The sequence below is a fragment of the Melospiza melodia genome, chromosome 2, assembly GCF_035770615.1.
Source record: "Melospiza melodia melodia isolate bMelMel2 chromosome 2, bMelMel2.pri, whole genome shotgun sequence".
NCBI lineage: Eukaryota > Metazoa > Chordata > Aves > Passeriformes > Passerellidae > Melospiza > Melospiza melodia.
Window position 1 is genome coordinate 76378665 of NC_086195.1, and position 22757 is coordinate 76401421.

At 39.5% G+C, this 22757-nt stretch overlaps 1 protein-coding gene across 1 annotated transcript in view; it reads left to right on the forward strand.

The window, feature by feature from the left end:
- CEP126 (centrosomal protein 126) overlaps positions 1 to 8605 on the forward strand; it is a 36963-nt gene extending 28358 nt beyond the window's left edge. The window contains exons 6-10 of the mRNA XM_063148903.1: positions 1604 to 1728; positions 2022 to 2109; positions 2634 to 2843; positions 5182 to 5245; positions 8018 to 8605. Of these exons, the coding sequence (XP_063004973.1) occupies positions 1604 to 1728; positions 2022 to 2109; positions 2634 to 2843; positions 5182 to 5245; position 8018 (488 nt within the window). The 3' untranslated portion in view covers positions 8019 to 8605. The remainder of the gene's footprint in view (positions 1 to 1603; positions 1729 to 2021; positions 2110 to 2633; positions 2844 to 5181; positions 5246 to 8017) is intronic.
- The last annotated feature ends 14152 nt before the right edge of the window (positions 8606 to 22757 follow it).

Sequence of the window (22757 nt, forward strand, 5' to 3'; positions counted from 1 at the left end):
TAGCAACGTTTCAAAGCTAATGTGTCCTATGTTACTATTGATGACAGCAGCCAGATGACTAGTTTCAAATATGTTTCTAGGATCAGTCCTTTTCTTTTTCTATGAGTGATAAAAATTCTGCTCTAATGTCACTGTAATAACCAGAAAAGAAATAAAATTGTGTTAGAATCAGTAATGCAACTCTTGGTCAAATTATGAACTGCTCGTTAAACTGCACATGTAAATATTGATTGTAAATAAATAGGTAATTTGTCTTCCCAAGTTTAATTCAAGTAACTCCATTTACAAATCTAGTAACTGTGTTTACAAATAAGAAAATAGTATCTCCTTGGTATGTAGATTCCTGAATTGCACATGAAAATTCTAATTTGCATCTCCAGTTTGTATGCATGAAAGTTTAATTAAGAACATAATTTTAATTTTGAGACTTGAGGCTTCCATTTTGAAAATGTATTGCTACACCAGGCAAAACTGAGATAAATTTGAGGTACAGTGTCTACATTAGACCTCTCTGGCTGAAAGAAAATGCTGCACAGCAGTACTGCCTTTTAAAAATTAGCACAAAGATGTATGAATTTATAAGATTAACTACAAAATGCCAAGCTATAGAAAAGAGGCTTAGATCCATGACTTTTAAACCTCACGTCTGTGAGGCCACACCTGGAATGCTGTGTTCAGTTCTGGGCTCCTCAGTACAAGAGAGATGTGGACATTCTGGGGAGAGTCTGGTGAAGAGCCACAAAGATGGTAAAGGGACAGGAGCACTGTTCTCTCCTATGAGCAAAGGCTGAGAGAGCTTGGAGTAATTAGCCTGGAGAAGAGAAGGCCTTGGGCAGTCTTACCAATGTCTGTAAATACCTGGGAGGAAGCTGCAAAGTGGACTTTTAGACTTACTAGACTTATGGTGCCCGCTGAAAGTACCTGAGCAGTGGGTACAAACTGAATCACAGGAAGTTCCCTCTGAACACCAGGAAAGTTTTTTTTTATTGTAAGAGTGACTGAGCATTGGCATAAATTGCCCAGAGACTTTCTTAAGTCTCCATCCTTGGAGTCACTCAAAAGCCATCTGGGCATGGTCCTGGGCAATGAGCTCCATGTGACCCTGCTAGAGTGGGGGCACTGGACCAGATGGCCTCAGAAGGTCCCTTCCCACCTCTACCACCCTGTGATTTTGTGAAACATGTAAACTTTGTGAACTACTACGTGTTTTCTGCACACTACTATGGAATCTTAATGGAAGTTGAATCAATTAACATACAGATACAACAATTTATCAACAGTGATTTATTGTATTGGGCAGTTAGACTTTAAGATTATTGTCTAAATGCAGTTTATTTTCTAAAACATTACTTATTGGATATTTTTCTATATCACAGCTCAACTTTCATTCTCCTTTTTACTTGGTAACACCTTGTACCCCTTTACAGACCATCTTTATTTTCTGGGACTCAACATGGGGCTTCACTTAAGCTCCTTATGTCCACATCCAAGACAATTTAGGGAGATCAGATGTAAATATCTAAATGTGGACAGAGACATTTACTACTATATTTATCATGTTGTTTACACATTTTGGTTTACTTTTGTCTGCATGTCATTTAAGGAAGTGTTCCTGTTACAAGACAAAATCAGGTTTTTGGCAACTATGAAAATAAACACCGAGGTTTTTCAGAATGCAAAAGACAGAGTGTCATCTCTAAAATATGGAAGCCTGCTCATCATGCACAGGTTAGTATAAAACACCACAAAAAATAAAAATGTTATTTATCTTCAAAATGAGAAGAGTTTCAGGAATATCAAAGATTTGTTCATTGTCACGTGATTTTGAATCAATGCTCAGAGCTTGCTGTCAGCTTGCTAATGAAAAGAATAAAACCAACTAGAATACATCTCTTTATTTGTGTAACATAATATTTTTTTCACTTGAAAACATTTGGTAATGCAAAATATTAAAACATGTTCAGGAGGTAGTATAGTTACTTTAAATTATACTTAAAATACTCTTACAATCTTTTTAATAGAATTCATTATGTGCTGTCCAGCTGAGTCCCATTCAATCTGCATTTGATCCAGTACAAAAGATGAAAAACATCTCTAAATCTGAGGAAGGTATAGTAACACAACTCGCTTCAGTTCTTTGTTATACATAAAGTGCAATGACAGAATATACCCACTGTGTAACATGGCTTGTGTCTTTTAGCATCAGTGATGCTAACTAAGAAAGGATAATTTTATACAGCATTTTTTCCTGTAAAGATAAGATATAGCATCATAAAGCATGATATTAATGGTTTTATAAATGCATTGCAACATATATTCCATTTTTATTCAATTATTGGGGTTTTTTAACTGTATGTGTTACATATAACTGTATGATATGGACAGGTATTGATTGCTATCATTACATATTTCCAAACTCGATATTACCTATTCTGGTGCCATTTGTAAGATTAATTAGTGTCCTTAATTATTTTGTTTTCTAACATATCATGTTTCTTGATTTTCCCACCTTTTTCTTCTTTTAAAGTCAATTTTGTGTTTCACAGACCTATGGTTATGAAAAAGAGCAGTTTATTTAAATGTTTATTCAAATCAGCCCTTCTCATTTGAAGATCCCCCTGCAATCTCTTCAGTTTCAGAAAGCACTGCTCAGTTTCTAGTGGCAGAAAAACTAGCAAGTACACCAATTGCAGAGGGTGAAATCCTGGCAGTCATGGACCGTGTGAAGCCAGACAGACAGCTCTCACTGCTTAGAAGGGCTCTGTGTCCAGGCAGGAGTACCCTTTCCATAGAAGAACAGAAGATTTTCCAGTCTCTGGATTGTCTGGATGAAAAACTACAAAGTACGTTGGATAATAAATACACTGCTACATCAGTTGATTAAATAACTTTATATTTTTTTGCCTTCAATTTTTTTGGATGAAACCAAGAATCCTGTAATAGAAATATTTTCTGTTGTTGTTGTTGTTGTTGTTATTATCTAAATGTATCAAACAGTATCAAAATCAGGAAATCCTTCTTTAAGGCAATGAAATTAATTTAAAATAATGATGACTTTTTCTTTGTAAAGAATAACTCTAAATGTGATTAGAGGATATCTTCAAATACCTGTTGTTTGTAAGAAATGCTTGTCAAAATTGTTCCATCAAGGTACATCAGGTGCATCAGCCTCATGTGGGAATCTGTTCCAAAGCTTATCCATCTTCATTTTTATGCAATTCTTTTTGCAAATTATTGCCCTCTATGTCATACAGTTTTGCAAATGTAGCCCTTTAAAATGAATGGGCTTTTCATTTTCTTTCTTCTAATATTTTAGAATTTTTCTCTTCTCCATGAATTCTGAAAGGCTAGAAATAATAAATAAGGAGTTCTGACATTGCTGCAGATAAATATAGATGTATAAATGACTATTACTTGTGCAACCATTTAAAAATGGCAGTCTTACCTAAGTGCTGTCTAACTTGTTCTTCCTTTATGCCTGGTGGGTTTCTTACCTGCTTTATACTGGTGCTCTTTATATGAACTCCCCAGCCACAGCTTCCATTTTGCTGAAGAATGTTGGGGGAAAGTCTGTACTTGTTCTTAATAAGTTTTTCCCCTGTGATTAGTCAGCTAATGCTTTCTTTAGTCATCCTATGATATTGCACTTGAAGATCAGACTTACTTCTTGAGTCTCTTGCTACTTTAGGATTTGCTTTTACTGATGTGATCATACAGGCATTCCATTAAAAATTCACCTCGGTTTGGCATAGTTTTGGTATTTTGTGTGCTCCTGTACTTGAAATCAATGGGAACCTTATGACTTAGTCTCTTCTGCTTGGCTGATTGGCTTTATATATGATTGGAATAACTGCTTGTCATTTGTGCTCTACATGGAATTTCCAGCTCTCCTGAATTTTCCTTGCACTTTTTGCATATAAAATTTTACATGCTAATTATTTCATTTTATTAGAATGTCCTTTCTTAAAGTCAACTGATTTCACTTTTCTATTCCACCACTGTTCCTTCTGGACTGCACTCTTTATGATCATGTTACCTAAGTTTACCCCCTTATTGACTGGAATCAAACTAAACCAGGGTTTATTAATCTTCTGCGCACTATCCGTGTATTTCTACATTACATGGTGAATAGTCTGACTTTGAGGAAAAAGGCTTCAGTTTGCTATAGACTGCAACAGCAGAATAAAAGATCTTTGCAATTGTTTAGAAACTTTGTGCAGCTGTAGCTTACAGTTCTTGCTCTGTCAAACAGTGGTTCAGAATTTCATTGTATCATAACCTGTGGTTATTGCTTCCAGGCAAATGGAAATTTAAAAATCCATTTTTTACCAGAAAACTGTTTTAGTATGATGTACTCAGGTTAAGAAAGTAGATATGAAAAGAGAAATATGAGCATAAAAAATTAAATTTCTGTGTAAGTAACAGAGAAGCTACAAAGAAGGGAAAGGTGAATTCAGCAAAATAACTGGGAGCAACAACTCTGAAATTTTTGAAATGTGAAAAGGAAAACTGTAAGAAAAGTACATAGCAGTATGGAAGAAACAGTGAAAGAATCATAGGAATTAACAGATTGCAAATGCAGTAATTGTGAAAGTTAGTGTAATACATACACGTACATATGTATCTCAGAAATTTAATTAGCATGCCTAATTATTTGGGGATTAATACTGGTAATAGGAAGCTGGGAAATTTTACAGGTAGACTTACATGTAAGTACTTGTAAGTAACTAAGTGTTGTAGGTATTTACATGTCATACAAGTACATTGCTGTTCTAGGCTGTTACCTTTTTCCATTCCTTCTTTTGGCTTTGTTTTCACATGTTACCAAATTGAAAAATTGTGTAGCTTTATATTGGTCTTTTTAATGAATAGCAGTGAATCACTAGCCAATCTACCTTTGGAATATTTGTTGCTGATGAGTAGATGGCATTCTTTTCTCTAGCTTTAGATGTCTTTATTGGTACTAAATTTTTTGTTCATATACTATTTAGATGCAAATTTTAAAAATAGAGGTATGGCCTATACTTCAGCAGCTGTTGGTAGAGGAAAAAACCAGTGCTATTAAATTACATTTTCACAGTCTTCAGAAAGTTTTTAGCTGAATATTTGACTGTGAAACTTATTTTTATTGAAGTATTTTGTTTATTTAATATTCATTATATACTTTAATGCTTTTTTCAGATGTTCAGAAAGCCATTATCAGAAACCCATTTGCTTCACATGTTTTACAGATAAGCAACCCTTAGTAAGTATTTAATTTAAATGTGTTCAGCTTTAATTTCTACAAACTAACCTTATGGCTTATTTTATTGTAAAAATATAATTGAAAATACTGATATCAATCTATGCAGCTGGCTTGCCCTATTTTCTGTTTTTGTAAAAAAAAACCCCAACAAACATGAACTTTATATTACTGTAAACAGGCTTTAACAGTTTATGTCAGAACTGCCTCATCCTCTGGCTTCATTTCCATTTTGGTATTTGAAGACATTTGCTAAGTCCAGGAAGTCCCAAGAACTTCTAAGGAGCAGTCATTTAGCAGGGTCAGTTTGAAGTATATGTAACTCATAAATAATTTGTAGTTCATTGCAGTAATGTCCCCCCTGAGCCTCCTTTTCTCCAGGCTGAACACCCCCAGCTCCCTCAGCTGCCCCTCACAGCACTTGTGCTCCAGACCCTTCCCCAGCTCCGCTGCCCTTCCCTGGACACGCTCCAGCCCCTCAATGTCTCTCTGGCACTGAGGGGCCCAGAACTGAGCACAGGATTGGAGCTGTGGCCTCAGCAGTGCTGGGTACAGGGGGACGGTCCCTGCCCTGCTCCTGCTGGCCACACCTGGCTGAGCCAGGCCAGGATGCCATCGGCCTTCTGGGCTATGTGGGCACACCCTGGATCATGTTCAGCTCCTGCTGACCAGCACAGCCAGGTTCTTTTTCCATCAGGTAGCTTCCCCCCCACTGCCCCCAGCCTGTAGCAGTGCCTGGGGTTGCAAGACCCAGGTGCAGGACCCAGCCCTTGGCCTTGTTGAACCTCAACAGTTGGCATTGACCGACTTTCATCATTGATCCAGCCTGTCCGGATTGCCCTGCAAAGCAACCAGCAGATCAACACTCCAACCCAACTTGGTGTCAGCTGCAAAGTGACTGAGAGTGTATTCATCCCCTAATCCAGATCAGTGATAAAGAACTGGCCCCAGCACTGGGCCCTTGGGAAACCCACTTGTGACTGGGTGCCAGCTGGATGTACCTCCAGGCACCACCCCTTTCTGGGCTCAGCCAGCTAGACAGTTTTTTAATCTCCGAGGAGTGTCGCAGACATCTTTTTGTGAAAATCTTTTTCTTGGGATTTTTCCTTCTGAGAAGCTGAGAGGCCTCAGAAACAAAATGTAAACAATGGTTATCTGCTGCTGTGGAATGCATCAGGTGGATTTTTGATTAGCCCATCTTAGATGTTTATAATTAATGGCCAATCTAGGCCCTGCTGTCTCAGACAGAGTCTGAGACAGCTGCCTTTTGTTATCATTCTTTTCTTTTCTATTCTTAGCTTAACTAGCCTTCTGAGATGAAATTTTTCCTTCTAATCTTTAGTATAGTTTCAATGTAATATATATCATAAAATAATAAATCAAGCCTTCTGTAACATAGAGTCAGATCTACGTCTCTTCCCTCATCCTAAGACCGCTGTGACCACCATCACAGAGGAGTGCATCCATTCATACCATAAGCAGCCAGTTTTCCAGGAGACTGCTGTGGGAAACTGTGTCAAAGTCTTTACTGAAGTCCAGATAAAGAATATGCACAACCTTTCCTGCATCCACTAAGTGGGTCACCTGGTCATAGAAGGAGATCAGGTCGGTCAAAGAGGATCTGCCTTTCCTGTACCCATGCTGGCTGGGCCTGATACCCTCATGGTCCTGTACATGCTGTGTGATCACACTCAAGATGATCTGCTTCGCATACTGCATATACTTTACTGGATAAGCTGTTACCAAAAATGTTAAAAAAATATTCTTTATTCATAAGGCTTTTACAACTTTGTGAATTTGAGACTGAAACACCCCAGGAAGCATCCCAGCTCCTAAATTCAAAATGATTGCCCAGTTTTGAAGTGAGACTCTGAAAAGACAACTGTGCATCAGTGCCTTTCTTCTTGTGAATCTCAGTAATAGGTGTGACTTGGAACCTCAGCTTCCTTTCTTCTGCCTCCTATCTTATAAATTTAGTTGTTTACAGGTAAACAACTTTTGTTTTTAATTTTTTTAATTTTTTTTTTTTGCACAGCTACCTTTATTGGATCTAAGTGTTTTTTAATAATGCATTTTTGAACTTTTCCTCTGGTCCTTCATTGTCTGCCCAACATTAAAAATAAAAAAAAAAGAAACAAAGCTGTTTTCCTCACTGATGCATTTCCATGGCTTTCAGTAGACAGAATTCTTTCTTGGCTGACTGGTCTGCAGCAAAGCTTTCTCCCACTAATTCATCTACAATATTTTTATTTCATGAATAAGATACAAACACTAGATATTGCTCAGGCTGTCCAGTCTCTGGAACTTCAAGTTCTCTGATTTAAGACCCTTCTTTCACTACAAGTATATACTTATGCATTGAAACAGGTGTTCAGCTATAGATATACATTCAAATCTCAGCCACTGGTTTGGAATTCTTCTTGATGATAAGAATGAACTGTCATACAAGCATCCAGCTAGAGAAAAAATAAAGATGAATGAGATCAAATCTACTGGGAGAAACAATGGGGTTTTAAATTTTTACTTCACCAAGAGAACAACCTGTTTCAGCTCTCCTTGTTTCAGAGCACCTAGATAAAATATGGATATTTACTCAGTAATTTCTGTGAAGGGCCTTGTCCTATGTAATACCAATCTCTAAATCCAGATGAAGGTATGTAGTTGTTTATAGAATGGAAAACAGATCACATGATACCATCAAATGATGCTTCTTGAATGTTATACACATTTCTGTTTATACACATGCATATCTCACTATATTCTGTTTTATTATAGAGTATTCAGGAATGCATGTCCTCCCCTTGGGTGAGCCCTGCAATAGCCTCACAGCAGTACCAGTACTTCCAGCTGGCAACCCACTGCAATTGTACAGGAGACACTGACATTATCTGCTACAGAATCTTTTGGCTTTATGAATTTATATGCAGTGTGTGTAATGTTTGACAATACAAAATTAGTAATAAAATTAAGAAGAAAGCAGAAACTCAAATAATGAATGTCAATTGACTGGTAAGTATTTTTAGGATAACTAAGTCTATTTTATTCTGCACTTTATTATAAAATCAATTTAAAAAAAAAATCTGAATTGTTATGCCAGTTCTGGATTAAAGACCTTTTGTTAACCAGAATGATACTTCAGTTTGTGAAGTTAGTTAATTGCTAAGAAATGGTGAGTTTTTAACTTCTTCTTGTTCACTTCCTCTGCTGTTTTGATGAAAAGTAATGAAAAGATAAACATTCATAGAATCATAAAATCACAAAACCATTTCAGTTGGAAGATCATTGAGTTCATCAACCTGACACTGCAGTGTTTGCCACTAAACCAAGTACCCAGGCACCACATCCTCATCTCTTTTTTTGTTTTGTTAAACAAGCAGAATCAGTCAACAAATCTAGGCTGCAATTAGCTACAAGAAGCAATAAAAAGAATTTACAAAATCTCTTGATTTATGACTCTGTATCAGATGCCTGATTTTCTGTTCATACCTACACAGTAACAATTGTAGGGTTTGTCTCGGGGGTTCAGCTCTCCTGTACTTCCACCAGAGCTGTGCCTGATCCCCACACAGTGTTTCTTCTAGTCTTTGAAACAAAGTGTTTGGAAGCCTGGGAGAGCCTTATTTCAGGAGTGGACTCAGTGCCATAAGAGTGCAACCACAGGAACATCTGCCCCCATTTAGAGACTGGTATTCTATAAATGGAATGCATCTTCCCAAAAGAAGATCTTAAATGATCATTTGGCAAAAGTATTTTAAAAACTTGGTTGTTCCCCATCATACCAAGGTCATCATATCATCATTGCCATTGCTTAGGAAGGAACCAGCCTTCAAGAAAAAGAGAGGAGGAAAACATGTGCCTATCTTAACAATGGACAGTTTCTCAGGGTTTAGAGCTACCTGCTGGTGCATTGTGTCAGCCAAGACTAAGGTGAACTACTTATAGCAAATAGCAGCTTAAATTTTACAAAGAAGGTCTAGGGAAAAATTGAGTCTTTCAGGAAAATATTTTGAAGACTGAAATAATAAATAATAAATAACCTTTCTCCTCTAGCTAGGCATTACTAAATCTTTGGAGGAAAAATCTGGCCTAAAGGGGCTGACATCAGTCTGGAGACTGTTAGGATAAACTGTATTTAAACATCAAAATTTCAGAAACTTGGTTTCTTATGACCACTGCTGCCATCTGCTCTGATAGTTCTGCCAGAAAAGGGAAACTATAGCTGAAGTCCACAGGCCTAAAGGATTTTGATGTGTGTCAGTACTTACTTGGTCTTTGGTTTCAAATAAATGTAGAATTCCCAGCAAAAGGCATGAAACAAACTAACAAGGAGCATTTTGAGTTGGACTCAAATTTTGTTTGCCCTGAAATAGTGAGCCCTTACATCTCTGTTTGTCAGCAGTCCCCTGTGACATTCCAGTATGGTGAGGATTTCATATTTAAATAGCGGGGCAAGGTTTCCCAACAGAGATTAAGAGAGGGGAAAGCAAATAATCCAAATACCAGAGGCCATGGTAGTGCTAGTCAGCAAACCAGAGCAGCAGCTTAACCAGGTTTCTACTCCTGGGTGGCAGTTTAGGTGGCAAAAGTAAAGCCCATGAGTCAGCTTTCTCAATTACCTGAAGACATTCTTTCAAAAGCAAGTGCCTGCATTTACATTTCCAGGAAAGTAATTTCAAATTAGTTTTTTGATTTAGCATTACAGGCTTCAACTAAGGTAATATTACCTTCAATAAGGTAATAACCTTGTTTCTGAGGTCACTTTGGCTCTTATGACAACAATGAACTATAATTTTTGTTTAGGTGTCTAAACAGGGTGACCCTTGGGAATCAGGAATGTGCAGTATGAGAGTGGGCCCAGGGGCAGCAGCTGGATTCTGAGCACTTGTGAAAATCCAGAGCAGAGCCTCATGAGGGTGTCATTGACAGACAGCCTCCTGAGTGCAGACATGTCCAGGAGAATGCCAGGCTTAGAAGAAATGGGCTAATTTATGCCCCATCAGGGCTTAACAGGGTGTGAAAGCACCCCTACCCTAACAAGGTTCACCTTTTCCTCCATCACCTGTGGAGCCTCCAATGCTGCCAGGAAGAAAATGATCTACCTCCATATCTGGGAGGGCACCACAGCAAACAGCCACCATCCACTCCAGCACCTGCATCCAGGCTCTAGGATGGCAGGAGCCAATGTACCTGCAGCCTGCCATTGGCATTGGAGGCACAAGTGACAGGCGTGACAGTGCTGTGGATGTGAGGGATAGGTGCAGCTACAGACACATGGGGACTATGACAAGTCCTCAGCACTGACAGGGACAGCGAGACAGGGACTGGCTGGGCTGCAGCTGGAGCTGCCACAGTGGCATGGGAATTCTGAACAAGGCTCTGGTTCTCCTTTCTCTTCTGGAACTTCCCTCCAGCCATGGTCATTAGAACTGCAGGGTCCTTGCCTATGCTCATTGATAAGCTCTTGGCAGTGGCAAGAGCTGCAGTGGTAATGGGTGGGAAGAAGGGACTGGGAGAAGTCAGAGATCCTCCTCCTCCATCCATTGCTCATGGTCAATTTGCTTTCATGGGGAAAAAAGTAATTTTTTTAGCTACCAGATTCACAGGCTAAAAGAACTGCAGCCCTGTGAAGTGGGAAGGCCTTTGCAGAACTACTACTGACACCTGTAAATGATGTTTCAAGCATTTTGAACAGTGTTTTTCAGGCAAAACAGGCACAAGTAAACCCTTATGACAGTGTTTTGGGGCAGCCAATGTGTGTGTAAAATTGCAGCAGTGAACATGACTGTGCTATACCACAGGCTGCTAGGAGGGTGCATCAAATCATTTGAGACAAAAGGGCTACCTCAAAATATGTATTTGCCTGTGTTAGGCCAGTATAGAGTACACAAGTCTTGAGTTGTGTGGCAGCATCTTTGGCAAAGCCCCTGCTGGGAGGAGAACCTGACTGATACTGACAAATTCTGCAGACAGAACAGGAATGACAATGCACAATAAAAAAGGAACCAGAAATGGGTGGGCAGAGTGCCATCTAAAACATGGCCAGTGGTGTGTGGGAATGACCAGACTTCTCACCAAACACACATCTGCTCCATCAAGTGAACAGGAGGTTTCATATCCTTTTTTTCATCTTTATCATAATATTCATAATCATCTGGCTCATAATGATTTTTTCTCTAATACCATTGCTTTTATAAGAGAGAATTCACCCAAACTGAATTTGACCCCCTATATCTAGAGATGACTCCACAATATTTCTAGAATTGTATTTCAAATCATAGCTACACGATTCCTTCAATAGTGACTATAAATCCCAAACCAGGAACAATGGTAGCAGTGATCCAGGATGACCAAAGTGTCTGTGGGTGACAGGAATCTACATATAACATTTCTATTATTGTATTTATTAATTTTGTTCTTTTTTTGAGAAGGAAGTAATTGTTTAGCATTGTTATTTAGTCTGTATCCAGTAGTTTGTGCTCTATCAGAGAAATAAAAAAAGAAAAAAAGAAGGAAAGAAAAATGGAAAGGAGGAAGAAAAATTTTAAAAAGAGGAGGAAAGGAAAGGAAAGGAAAGGAAAGGAAAGGAAAGGAAAGGAAAGGAAAGGAAAGGAAAGGAAAGGAAAGGAAAGGAAAGGAAAGGAAAGGAAAGGAAAGGAAAGGAAAGGAAAGGAAAGGAAAGGTCAATTTCTATGCTTTTTATACAATTTTCAGTAATGTTTTTATTTGATCTTCTTACTTCTGCCATGAAAAGACTCTAAAAGATGCTGAATCTCTTGAAGGTTGTGCCATCCTGCAGTTAGGCAAAAATGTCAGTAGAATGAACCACTATCTATTATTCAATGATCATTCAAGTGTTGTGCCATTAAGCAAACTGAAAAAGTGAAAACATATCTTTCTAAAAAAGGAAACGCTGCTGAAATCATTCCTATTCAGAGTTTTCATCAAAGAAAAAAACTAAAGTTCAAATATTTCTGTTTATATTTAAAAGATTGACTTTTCACTTCAAAATAAGATTTTAAGACTAGATTAATAAGATTAGTCAAAAGCTATGTGAAGTGTTTTGTTTCAGGTTGACTTAAAAATGTGGTAATTTCTTGCCCATGGAAGTTATTTCCTTTTCTGATTTCTCAGTTTGGCTGTCTAATAAAAAGCAAAAATTACACAATCTGTTCAAGAGGTCTGAACTCTGTTCTCAGCTGTAGGCAAAGGGTTTGGCACTGGGGAACACGGCCTTCAGAGGTGGTTTGGTCAGAGTGCTGGTGTTATTCTCTCGTGGTTATTCAAAGGGCAGCACCGATTTCTGTGCTGTCCAGTCAGCACATGCCCACAGTCTCCCTTTGGAGAACAGAGCGATGTGGAGATATGGGAGTAGGATGGTATTTACACAGACCTTGCATGATATTGTTCTTAACAGCAGGCAGAACTAGGGAGACAGAACACAGGGTGCTACGGGTGAACCTCTTTCCCTTCCTGTAGAGTAAGTCCTACCAAAGACAAGAGGTGACTTGGCTGGCAGGTCGTGCGTTTAGGTTAATTGTTTAACAACCTACATTTGATGGAGCCAATGAGTGAGCTTGGGATTTCCTAGACAGCTTCTAAGTCAGTAAAAAATTAGTAAGTCCTTCCCCAGTTTCTTGGGTTGTTAGAAAGCTGGATGAAAATGTGAAAGCAATTATGTCCTTCAGAGCTCTTCAAATGACTGTACCATCCACACCCTGTGACTAAGTCCTTCTCTCTGTCTGCCTGAGATTGTCAGAGGGGATGGTTCTTTCTTTCTGAAGCAGAATGTGCAGTAGGGTCTCCTGGGATGGCAGAGGCTTCATGCCCACAATGCGCCTTTGCAGACAGAACTAAACCTTCCAACCCAATGATCTTATTACACATATGTGTGTTTGTTTTATAGAGGCACACAGATATATAGGGTATGCATAAACAAATTCGTTTTCTTAGTAATGAGCACTGCTTCTGTCAGTGTTTTTTTCTTTTGTTTTCAGACTCCAGGATGTGGCACACTATAATGCATGCTTCTGTGCTGTTGCTGCAAAAATACCCTGCTGCAAGCAGGGGTATTTGTCTTCTTTCGAGGGGGGGTTGTGGACCAAATATGGCCCAGGCCTGTTTGATAGTTCTCTCATAAATGAAATGATGACAATCCTCTTATGACTAGGAAACATTCCAGAGCCAGAGTGTAGGGTTACACAATGGTACAGTGTCTTGCCCCTGATTTATAATTTGAGAAGCAGATTGTGTTCAGACAGAATGTGAGTTGAACAATGAGGTTTCTAGTCCTGATCTCATTAACAGAGATTTATACCAAGAGGCTATTGTATCTTGTTCTTTTGCTTTGCCATGCCAGCAAACATTCATAAGGTTATTTAAAAAAGAAAGCTTCTGTCACACAGTTAGGTCAGAAAGTTCTCAGGAAAATAGCTAGTCACATACAGAGTGGTCTAAATCTGCACTTAGCTAAGGCTTATGTTTCTGGCCTTAATAAGTCTCAGAATGATTATTTGAAACATCATACTCAAGCTTATTACATGTAAAGATTTCTGGAGACATGGCTTAAAATGCCTTTTCACATATTTATGATTGTTCATGGTTGAGTCACTCTAAAATAATTAATATTTGCAAATCATCCATAATTACCAAAAGAACTTTCTTCCAGTGCAGAAGAACCAACAGAAGGTGAAATAACATCTTGAGAGCTACTTTCCCTCCTGCCGCCCTAGAGCCTTTGTGCTCTTTGTTGACAGCCAAGCAGTCATTGTGCATCCAGAAGAAGATGTACAGCACATTAATTAATACTTCAGTAATGCTGCCAGGCAATTTGGCCTGATCACCAGTAGGAAGAAAATTAAGCTTCTTTTCCACACTCACCGTGCTAGAAAACAGACTGACCTGTCTGTATGTGCTCACAATGCAGCTCTGCAGCCTGCAGACCAATCCTGCTCAGAGAACTCGGCAGGAGGCTGTCTTGGAGTGTCACAGCAAGACATGAAGTCATGCAGAGCACAGCAAAATCCAGCACGGCTCTTAGGAGATTAAAGGGCACTGTATCTGGAATACAGGAGGCATCTGGCTTCAAAGTGCCACACAGCTGTCATCACCACTTTCTCATACTCATGTGAAACATGGACAGCTTATCATTATCACGGCATGTGACTTCCCAATTTCACCTGCACTGACTACTGTGCTGTTGCTGGTATAAGTAAGCACACAGCTCTATTAGCCTGTTATTCAAGGTCCTGTCAAATATCAAGTGCTGTAGTAATACTCTCGTGAGCTGTGTTCTCCCAGACAGCTGATGCACATGTCAGATGAGAGGCCCCTCAACCCCAAATCTGATGGCAGTTTCCACACATTAAGCACCTGAGAGCAGGTGAGGAGACAGGGCAGCAAAAACTAGTCAGGCAAACCTTCAGACTGTAGCCAGCTGCACATCACAGAAAACTGCTGCTAAATAGCATCTCCTGTTGCAAAGAACATGGATTGGCCGGACTGCACGGAGAGAAACACTCTGCAGTACAGGAGCACGGAGGATAGTGGATGTTGTACAGATTGACAGCACACCTTTGGTGGGTTCAGTTTGTGACAATAGGACCCAGTAAAGGCACAACAGCTGAGTCTTTGCATGATGAATGAACAGCAACAGTCATCCTTAAATCCCGTGGTGGATCTGTAGCTAGACCTTCCGTTTGGTCTCCTCTGCCTGAACTCCCAGTAGAGTTTAAATGAAATTATACAACATCCTCTCATCAACTCCTGGCCTCAGTGTGACAGGAGAATTGCACAGAATTTTTCACCCTAATTTTTCCAACACATTTTGAAATGGATTCAGGTGATCTTTGCTTCCTGTCCTGTACCTTTGCTCTCTGGCAAGCCTGGGGAAATAGGAACATGTTGCTCAGTTTTTTCTGTGCCTTTCAATGTTTTGCATGTTTTTTCAGAAGAGTTCAGACTGCACTGCAATAGCAGCTTGTCTATCTTGCTAATGACTTGTCACTGAACGCCAGACAGGCCAAATTTGAAATAATTAGGATAGGAATGAATTACATTTTCTAGGCAATAGGTGAATGATAAGCTTTAACTAACTTTGGCAGTCTTCTGCTTAATCCATACTTTTTTTTCCTTTGGCTGAATGCTTGGTGTTAAGTGATAGAAAAAGGTGAACTTTTCCTTCTTTTTTTTTCCTCCAAATGTTTTAACTATTCTTTATCTCCCACAAAAGCCACACTTCCCATAAATCTTACTTTCTAGAAAGAAAGTTCTCCTTTACAAGTTTCTTATCCAAGTGCAATTAATTTCTAGCATTTATGCTTACTCTATTACAAAGAGCTGGAGAGACAATCTCGACAGTTTGCTTTATTCCAGTTATTAAAGCCCTGTCAAAGGGCAATGATCTGACAAGGCAGTGCTTAAAGCAATGAATCCTATGTTAAATCTTCACAACAAAAAGTTTTCAATTGCCTTCTGTGTTTACCTTCTTAGTCTCATCACCATTTGCACCCAGTGCAGTGCTTGCAGCAGGATCATCCAGCCTCCCCTCTGAAAACTGCCCTTTCCAAGTTTCTGGGGACCTAGCACTAGAGTAAGAAAAGCAGGGCTGGGGTCAAACAGGAGAACTCTAGTAGAAAGCTTCTGTCCTCAGCTTTGGAGACAAGCTCCACAGTGAGTCTTCTTAAATCATATTTTGTATTCACACACTCAGTCAATATGAGAAGACACACATTATTAGATCCCCATACTTTGATTTTGAAAAAGGGTAAACTTGACAGAAGGGGTTCTACTGGTAAGAGCAAACCATTATGGCAAACTCACTGTCTTAGAGCCCTCCACAATAGGCTACCAGGGCCAGCTCCTCCACCCCTTACCTTGCTCTGAAATGTGTATTCCCCATTAGCTGCATTTGTTACGTGTACTCTCTGGGTGCCTCATTTTCAGAGCACTCAGGGACAAGTAGATTTGGAGTCTCAAATGCCTTGAACCAATGACTGATGCCCAGGTAGTCTGTTAGCTCAAGATAGTAGCATTTCTGTTCATGGGTGAGAACCAAACTTTGGATATGGATAGGTACTGGACGTGTATCCTTACCTTATGTTTCCTCCTAAGGTACATGAATGTCATTCTGAATCTTTCAGAGGCTAATACCCTTTGGAGAACTAAATCATTAGCCCAGGTTTCTAGTCACTCTGAGATAGATAGATAGATAGATAGATAGATAGATAGATAGATAGATAGATAGATAGATAGATAGACAGACCAATAGTCATAGCAGTTTTGCTGCCTCATTATGTCAATGAATTAGGACAGAGAAGAGGAATATAAAATATTTCTCCAACCCTGCTGAGGTTACATTGTTCTATAAATGAATATCTGTGTCCTGAGTCTGTCTCCTGCTTTTGCAATGGTCCAACCACACGGTCCAGTCTCGGTGCCATTGAACCCCTATTAGGTCCCTTGTTCACAAGCTCTGATAGCTCATGTTAAAATCACAGGATCATTTAGGTTAGAAAAAAAACCCTTAAGATTCTTGAGTCAAACCACTGAGTCACTTAAGGTGTCACAGACCTGATCGGTCCATCCTCCCCTGCTCTGGAGATTTGCATCCCCATGGCTCAGCTGAACTTCACAACCCCAAAACGAGTTAATGAACACCCAGAGCTGGGACCTGAGACACCTCAGGGCTCTGACTCATGAGCCTTGTCATGGACAGCACTGGAAGTAAAACAAGTGTTTTCCAGGCTATCCTCAAGGGCTGTTACATAGGGGACATTCAAAGAAGAAATAATTGGTTAGAAAATACATACTTGCAAAAGGGAGAGCCCCTGTATGCTCTCAGTACTCACCCACCTTTCCTGTTTTCAGGGATTTGGTAGATGTTTTATGCTCTTCTGACCATGAGCACATGATAGGAAAGGTGAGGAAATGGCACTATAACAATGAACACTACACAGGGACCATTTCCAACAAGGAAACTGCTCCTGGCACTGCACAGTGGCTGCGCAAATACATATATGCTGGCTACACAGATTAATACCTCTAGGATTTATGATTGCAGCTAAAATACTAAAATATTCCTGTGTTCTTCTCAGTTTAGGCCTATTTTTTTTTTCTGTTTGTGTCACTAAATCCACTGTCATATCAATACCTAAGGAAAATGGTTGCAGGGCCAGAAACTTCTGAATCCAAGTTTTGGCAGGCTGCAGAGGAGAAGAGGAAAGGGATAAGAGTTTCAAACTCAGCTAACTATGGCATTACTACTCCCAGGAGACCCTGCAGCAAGGTGCAAAGCTTGCCAAAAGCCATTTGGGTACACATGGTAATTTAAACAACAAGATCTCCTGAACTGTCTCCAGCACAGCTGTGGTCTGAGTGTATTACTTTATTGACCATATAGGTCCAATGCAACTGTCCTTTGTGCATATGAGTTGGAGAGAGCATAGTTTTGTTTTACTTTTTATCAGCACTTGTAGCAGAGTCAGTCTCATCTCTTCTTTCACCTAAGAATGCTGTGGGGTACGTGTCATTTGAGAGATTCTGTATAAATATCAGAGAATCAAAAAAACATGGAATAGTTTGGATTGGAAGGAGCCTTAAAGACCACCTAACACCAAACCTCCTGCCATGGGCAGGAAACCTTCCACTAGACCAGGTTACTCAGAGCCCCATCCCAAGCGGCATTTGACACTTCCAGGGATGAGGAGTCCACAACCACTCTGGACAACCTGTGCAAGTGCCTCACCACCATCACAGAAGAGAATATTTTTCTTAATGTTTAATCTAAACACTGCACTCCTTCAGCTTCAGGCCATTTCTTTTTTTCTTGTGGCTGCCTCTGGCTGCATAGCCTTGTGAAAAGTTCCTCTCCAGACAGCTTGTAAGTCTCCATAGTTTGCATTATAGCAACCCAAATGATGAGAACATCATCAGGATAAGCTTTGCCTGAATATCATACAGAAAATTGTACTGAAATTGTTTTGAGAGTGGCTCATTTCTATTCCTCATCTGATATAAAAAAATGTTGAGACCAGTTCTAAGTTGTTCTGAATCTGTCATTAATGGAGGAACAGAGGCCCCACACCAAAGAAAAGCATCCTTTCAACCCAATACCAGCACAGCATGAAGAAAGTCAGTATCATCTTCCTGCAGAACACCTAACGGCTCTATTTTCTGAGGTCCTGTCATCTGAGCTCAGTTTTTCCAAGAGAAGTAAATACTAAAATCCTTTCATCTATCTTTTCAAGTGGCCTTCTTTGGCTAGTAGGATTTGCACAAACAGGCAGGTCCACCAAAACATATTTCAAGTTTCCTATTGGTCATACCAAAGATTGGTAAATTAAACTGTAAACAGACAAAATATCTTGATTTAAAGTTTCAATGAAGGAGATCATCATGAGACGCTACATCCAATTTGTGTAAGTACGATTATATTCTAAAACAGTCAGATAAAATAGATCAGACCCCATTTGGGGAGTCAGATGTCCCTACTAATTCAGCATGCTGATAGCTCAGAATCTGTTACTCATGGTTTTTTTAAACATTGGGGATGTGTACCACATGAGGGGAGCATTATGAAAGCTACTTTTCAATATTGTTTTATTATTATATCAATATATGTAATAAGTATTATAGTGTATATATATTAAATTATATATCTATTATTATATGTTGCTAAAAGTATGATTGCACACTTACATGGGGTCTTCTGCAAAATGGGAAGCCAAGGAAAAGCTTGAGTTTTGTGGCTTGCTTCAGGGAGCCAGGAATAAAGAAAACATGGGAAGATACTTTTCTTTTGAATGTAGAAGCAAGGTGATTCTGAAAAGGGGGACTATTCTCTGCAAAATACTTTAATTTGGATTTTGGGCTATTGATAAAAATCCAAATTCAAAACAAATATGTTGCAATTAAATCCTTATCAGAAGCACTTATTCTAATTTTTTTCTTCTACTTCTAATATTTTTTCTTCTTAATTTTGAAAGGAGAGAAGGTGAAAGAAAGTATTCAGTATACTGAGATGAATAATTATTTGTACAACATTATAATAGTCCAAGTTAGGGACAGGGTCCAAAGTTCCCACTCATTTTAATGGAACATTTTTTGGAAAGATTTTTAAATCTCAGGTATGATTTATTAACCAAGCACAAAAGCATTTAAATGGCATCCAAAAAGAGAAATAAATGCACAGAGCACACTGCAGCAAATTGAGGTGAATCCAATAATCCAATGACAATGCTTAGTTCAGTTTCTAAATACCAAAGTATAAATCTTTTATAGAAATTTTGCAGAAAACACTTTAAAAGACAATATAACTCTCAGAATCATACAGATATTCTCAGTCAAAATTCTTGTTCAGTGATCCATAGCTGTCAGCTATGTTACCCTTCTCCTGAGAGCTGACAACAAACACACAGCTTTGTGGCAGCCCTGAACGGTCCTATCAATTTAGCTTGGCCCTGCATACAACATCTGGCCCATAATTAATTCAGCATTTTAAAATCCTTCTGGTACTATAAAATGCAAGATATATTAAACCAAATGAATCTAAAAGTTACTGGAGGGTTTTTTTTGTTTCTTCTGGAGAAGAAAAATCTAAAGGGTTAGAGAAGATGGAGTTATTAACATATTTTTAAAAGTCGGAGTACTAAATTTGGCATCTCTGCCAATTCCTCAGATCTCTTTTGTCCTTAATAAGACAGTGCTCACGCATTAGCCTGTGGGGTATCAGATGGCCCTTTTGTGCTTATTCATTTCCTATAAAGAACGCGACTCCTGTGGCCGCTCATGTTTCCTTTGGCAGCTGAGCAGCCGGAGATTTACCACGCTGTAAATCTGCAGCTGTAGCAGAGCCCAGGTCCCACCAGGTCCATGGCCACTGTGTTTGCTGTGTGCTGAGGAGGGCCCCCAAGCTGCCTCCCTTCCCCAGGCCACCACGTGTCACCTACACCCCACTGAGGTCTGTGCTCCTACCCTTCAGTGCCTGACCACTGTGGGGACAACTGCACATGAGCAAGAGCTATGCCTTGATAGACTGCTTCTGCTGTGTATGGATTTATTAAAAAATGCAACAAATAATTGCATGGCACCATTGTAGACTGAGGAACTAGAAGCTATGTACATCTCCTGTAAATGTGAAGAAATTACGTATGAGAATATTGCCAAGTGCTTCCTTTATAACAACTGGAGAGAAACAGGCAATTTTAAGGTAAGATCCACCTGTTCCTACATATCTGAAATAGGTAAGATGAATCGGTCCCTAAAAATATTTATTTGTTTCTAAAAGACTTGAAAGAAAGGTTACAGATGTGCTCAGCCATAAGCACTGTGTAGAAGTTAGGTGACACGCATGCATTGGAGACAGACTTGGAAGTGGTCTACTGACTTCTTCACTTTCCCTCTTGGCATATTGTGCTTTGTTTTAAAAAAACTAGATCTCAAGATGAGATGGCCAAATTTGGATATAAAAGGGCATATAACATGCAAGCATGATGATCACCGATGTATATGCACCTGTGGCATATCTTGGGCCAAACTGAACACCTTCCTGTAGACAAAACTTTGTTCACTTGTAGCCAATTCTCCTTCATCCAAGCAACTTAAGTGCTGGAATTCCAAAAGTAAATGGGAAATTGTGTTGCCAAACATAAAATGAGAAAAATTGAGATATCTGCATCCTAATTCCTGATTTGTCCAGTGCAAATGGGACACTGGGTGTTCAGAAGCTAAGCTGGCTCTGCATGGATCAGTTTGGCTATATTTGTCAGTAAATAAAATGGATCTGAGACAATTCTCTGGCCCCAGAAACAAGTAACACACTACAGCTTGCAACCACACAGCTAAACTCTCCTTTTACCTACAGCAGGTAGCTTTATTAATGTGGCATTGGGGAAGAGTCCCAGGGCTGCACTGCCAGTTAAAGTGTACAGACCGTCAGCAGGTCACTGCCTAAACACATTCCCTCTAAGCCCACTTGTTTCCTATACAGGAAAGTTATAGAGGTAGTTTAAGAGTCTAATAAAATACATAGGCTCAGACATTCTGCCCAGTGAATTTGGATTACAGTTTCCATCAGTCAGCCAGATCACATGTCTGTGTGCCTAGGATATGATTTTACCTCCACAAAGATAATCTGGCCATCAGTAAGGGACAATTGGCTGTATTTTCAATATCATTTAACCTTGTGAGCATATCAAGGGAAATCCATATATAGCAGTAGCATGTTCAATATTTACTATTGGTGGAGTTTTAATATTACACCTTACTAGTCTCTAGACTCAAGCTTTCAAGGCAGAGTTTTCAATACTACCTAAATAATTATTCCAATCCAACCTAACCAACTCCGCTATAAAAGTTTGAGTTACTCCAGATGGAAGATTAAACACAAAGGAAAAATATTATTTCATATTTAGAAAACACAAAGTACATCTATACTATCTTGTTGGTATCTGCTGGATTTTTGTGCCTGTTATCTCCTGATTGTTCATGCTGCCTGAGTGTTAGTTCACCCCCAAGGTTAAATCTGGAGAAAGGTTGGTTGTTTATGGGCTGTGAAGAGCTGGGCAGAAAGGAGGAGATAGTGTGTGCCTGTGTCCCACCCCCACACTGCCCCAAGATGCAGGGTGAGTGTGACTCATGTCGGGTTTGGCTTCTCCCAGACTAACCAGTATTTCAGATGGCCTCATGTCCTAAGCCACCCTTGGTGTTACACAACAAAAAGACATATCTGGCAGCCTGCAAAGCAGCTTCCCAATAGCAGCCCAGGGCAACATCTTAAAAGGACCACAGCAAATCAATGTCTCCATTGTTGTGAAGACTTCTTAGCAGCATTTTAATATTATACTGGGTGTCATAGCACAATCTGGTTTTGTACAAACAGGACTAGTGCTAGTTTTATTTCACAGCTCTATCTGTATGTCCATGTATATGACACACAGATACTGTGTGTGTGTGTACATACAAGCAGGAGAGGTTACCTACTCCTCTGTGCAAGCAGGAACAGCTGCCTAGGCTATACCAACGTACATGTGATTCTTGTAAGCCCAGCTTTCCACAGAATTCTTTGTGATTCCTGATTGCTGTGACCATGGTCTTGAGAAGCAGCTCTCTGCTTTGCTTCTCCAGAATGAATATCCCTGAAAGTCTCCAGGAGGAGCCTTCTTTTTAGGCTCTGACATCTACTCCTACAGACTCACTGAGAAGCCTCCCAGGAAAGTGGTCACAGCACCAAGCCTGACAGAGTTCAAGAAGCATTTGGACAATGCTCTCAGGCACATGGTGTGATTCTTGGGAATGGTCCTGTGCAGGATAAGGAGTTGGTCAGATGGATGCATTATCACTGGTACTCCAGTCACAAGTTTTTACAGCAACTGGATATTTTTTCTGTAGGGAATATCTATACCTCCAAACCAAAGGGGACCAGATAATGAGCTCAGGCATTCACACTTACTGTTACATGGCTAATTCTTACTGCTCTCCTTGGCTCTGTTTTGGAGCCCTTCAGCTGTCACTGAGAGAA